This window comes from Lucilia cuprina, chromosome 5, assembly GCF_022045245.1.
Source record: "Lucilia cuprina isolate Lc7/37 chromosome 5, ASM2204524v1, whole genome shotgun sequence".
Classification (NCBI taxonomy): Eukaryota; Metazoa; Arthropoda; class Insecta; order Diptera; family Calliphoridae; genus Lucilia; species Lucilia cuprina.
In genome coordinates, this window is record NC_060953.1 from 50,171,125 (window position 1) to 50,173,598 (window position 2,474).

Genomic DNA, 2,474 nt, shown 5'->3' on the forward strand with positions numbered 1-2,474 from the left:
GAACTAGAACTGAACTAGAACTGAACTAGAACTGAACTAGAACTGAACTAGAACTGAACTAGAACTGAACTAGAACTGAACTAGAACTGAAATAGAACTGAACTAGATGTACCAGGCTCATATAATAAACATTTTTAATCGTGCCTCATAGTTAGCTAGAACTGAACTAGAACTAAACTAGAATTGAACTAGAACTGAAGTAGAACTGAACTAGATGTACCAGGCTCATATAATAAACATTTTTAATCGTGCCTCATAGTTAGCTAAGGAACGGTTTGTTTTATATTTATTTGCGGGTTGCCCTATTTTCACATTCTTACTTCGAACATATGCTCATGCATATGTATTCATATCAAATGTGCATAACAATTCATTTGCATCTAGATTTGTTCCATTATTTCTTTTTTACCGTTTTTTATTATTTTTTTTTTCTTGAACTTTTGTTCTTTTTTTCCATTTGTCGTTTTCTAGAGTTTCACGAGTTTTACAAATGCCACGCGGTAATATTTTAATGGTCGGTATGGGTGGTTCTGGTCGACGTAGTTCCTGTCGTTTGGCTGCTCACATTGCTGATTGTAGATTAATGACTGTGCAAGTGACAAAAACATATACACAACAAGATTGGCGTGATGATTTAAAAAAGATATTGATGAGCGCTGGATTTAATTTAAATCATACGGTTTTTCTTTTCTCCGATTCACAGGTAAAGTATCAGATTGCGGAAAGTAGTAGAAAATATAATGAAGTAATATTATTTTATGATAAATATGAAAAAATAATTTTGTGTACTACCAATACAATCATTTCGGTATATATTGCAATATTAAATTATTATTACATTCAAGAAAAATTATTTATTTATTATTGTATTAGAGGAATATTCCGCAACCATAGCAGTTTTACTCATTATTTATATATTCATAACAACTTATAAGTTGTAATTAATATTTTGTTAAAATATTTAATCATAAAATATATTTCACTTTATTTCTCTACAACATTCAAATGTCTTTATTACATACTTATGTATTTATTTCTAATGGCTACGATATCACAACAAGAGATTTTCGTTCATCAAAATATAAATTGGCCTAAAATGTTATTAATTTGTGTACTAGTCTTAAGTCAGGAGATCACATATATTCAGTTATAGTTATAATTTATATAGTGTTTTTGAAAGATTTTTATAGTTTTTTTTTATCTTGTCATAACATGTTTCAATTTTCATTGACGAAATATTGAAAATTTGAGTAGTAGTAGTAGTAGTAGGAAATAATGTTTATATAATTTGTATTAAATCAAGATGATATACGATTTTATTGCATCTGTATATTACTATTAATAATAATTTATTAAATCATCTTTCCTTAGTTTGGTCTACCTTATTTTGTTGTTATTTATGATTATATTAAGAAGGTATTACTAGACTAACATATTTATCTGTTTAACTATAGTTTAGTATGAATTAATTAATTTATTCCATTTGATACTAGTTATACAGTATTAAGTTGGGCAGAGAATGTAATATCATATACACATATTAAAATATAATTCTTAGAATTATTTTGCTAAATATTTAAATTTAGTAAGAAGTAAACATCCTTTAAAATAAAAAAACATCTGCACTTAAGTGCAACACGAAAAAAAGTATATATGGAGACTACTATACGATAAAACCAAAAACGAGACCCGTTTCGCCAAGGTCATGTATTTTTTTAATGGGCTACCAAAGATTTGGGGCGTCGGTTCAATTTTGCAAAAGTGAAAATTTTCTTAGATTCATATCTACAAAATCGTTCGGAATTTTGTTTAACTCTCTCAGAAAAGTTTTAGCTTTTGTCATAAAGAAAAGATTGTAAACACATAAAATCTAAAAAATCATTAAAATTTAAAATCGCAAAACTCTTTACAGATAAAAAATAAATTTTATGTTTTTTCTCTTAATTAGGCGTATACTTAATAAATTTAATATCAATAAATCATTAACACGTATACGTACAGATGTCGTTTATTAAAACAATGTAAAACTTTACACTTGAAACTAAAAAATGAAGATGAAGTGTTTTTGGTTTACAATTTCTTTATGACATGAGCTACATATAACTTTGCTTCAGAGAGTAAATCAAAATTCCGAGTGGTACATGACTTTGGACAAAACTGAGAATCATGGGTCTTCATTTTTTGTCATTTATTTCATGACTTAAAAAATTATGGACATTGTAAGTGTATTACTTTCAAATGTATAAAACTTCTTAAAAGGACTTACTGCAATTTGTTTAACCAATTTGAACATACCTGAAAAGAAAAGAGAAGAAAATATATTAAAAACAAAAAACAAGAATAATCAATAAATTATCTATTTAAAGATCTTTATAAATATAAATTTTGGTTTCTATAAATGCTTTTTCGAATTCATATTGGACCTTTAAAACGAATTATGAGGTAGTTAGTTAATAGATAGATAGATAGATAGA

At 26.5% G+C, this 2,474-nt stretch overlaps 1 protein-coding gene across 1 annotated transcript in view; it reads right to left on the minus strand.

Moving 5' to 3' along the window:
• Positions 1-2,474, minus strand: part of LOC111680397 (dynein axonemal heavy chain 3) — a 110,243-nt gene that overhangs the window by 38,437 nt on the left and 69,332 nt on the right. Inside the window, exon 34 of the mRNA XM_046952533.1 lies at positions 2,267-2,295. Within this exon, the coding sequence (XP_046808489.1) occupies positions 2,267-2,295 (29 nt within the window). The remainder of the gene's footprint in view (positions 1-2,266; positions 2,296-2,474) is intronic.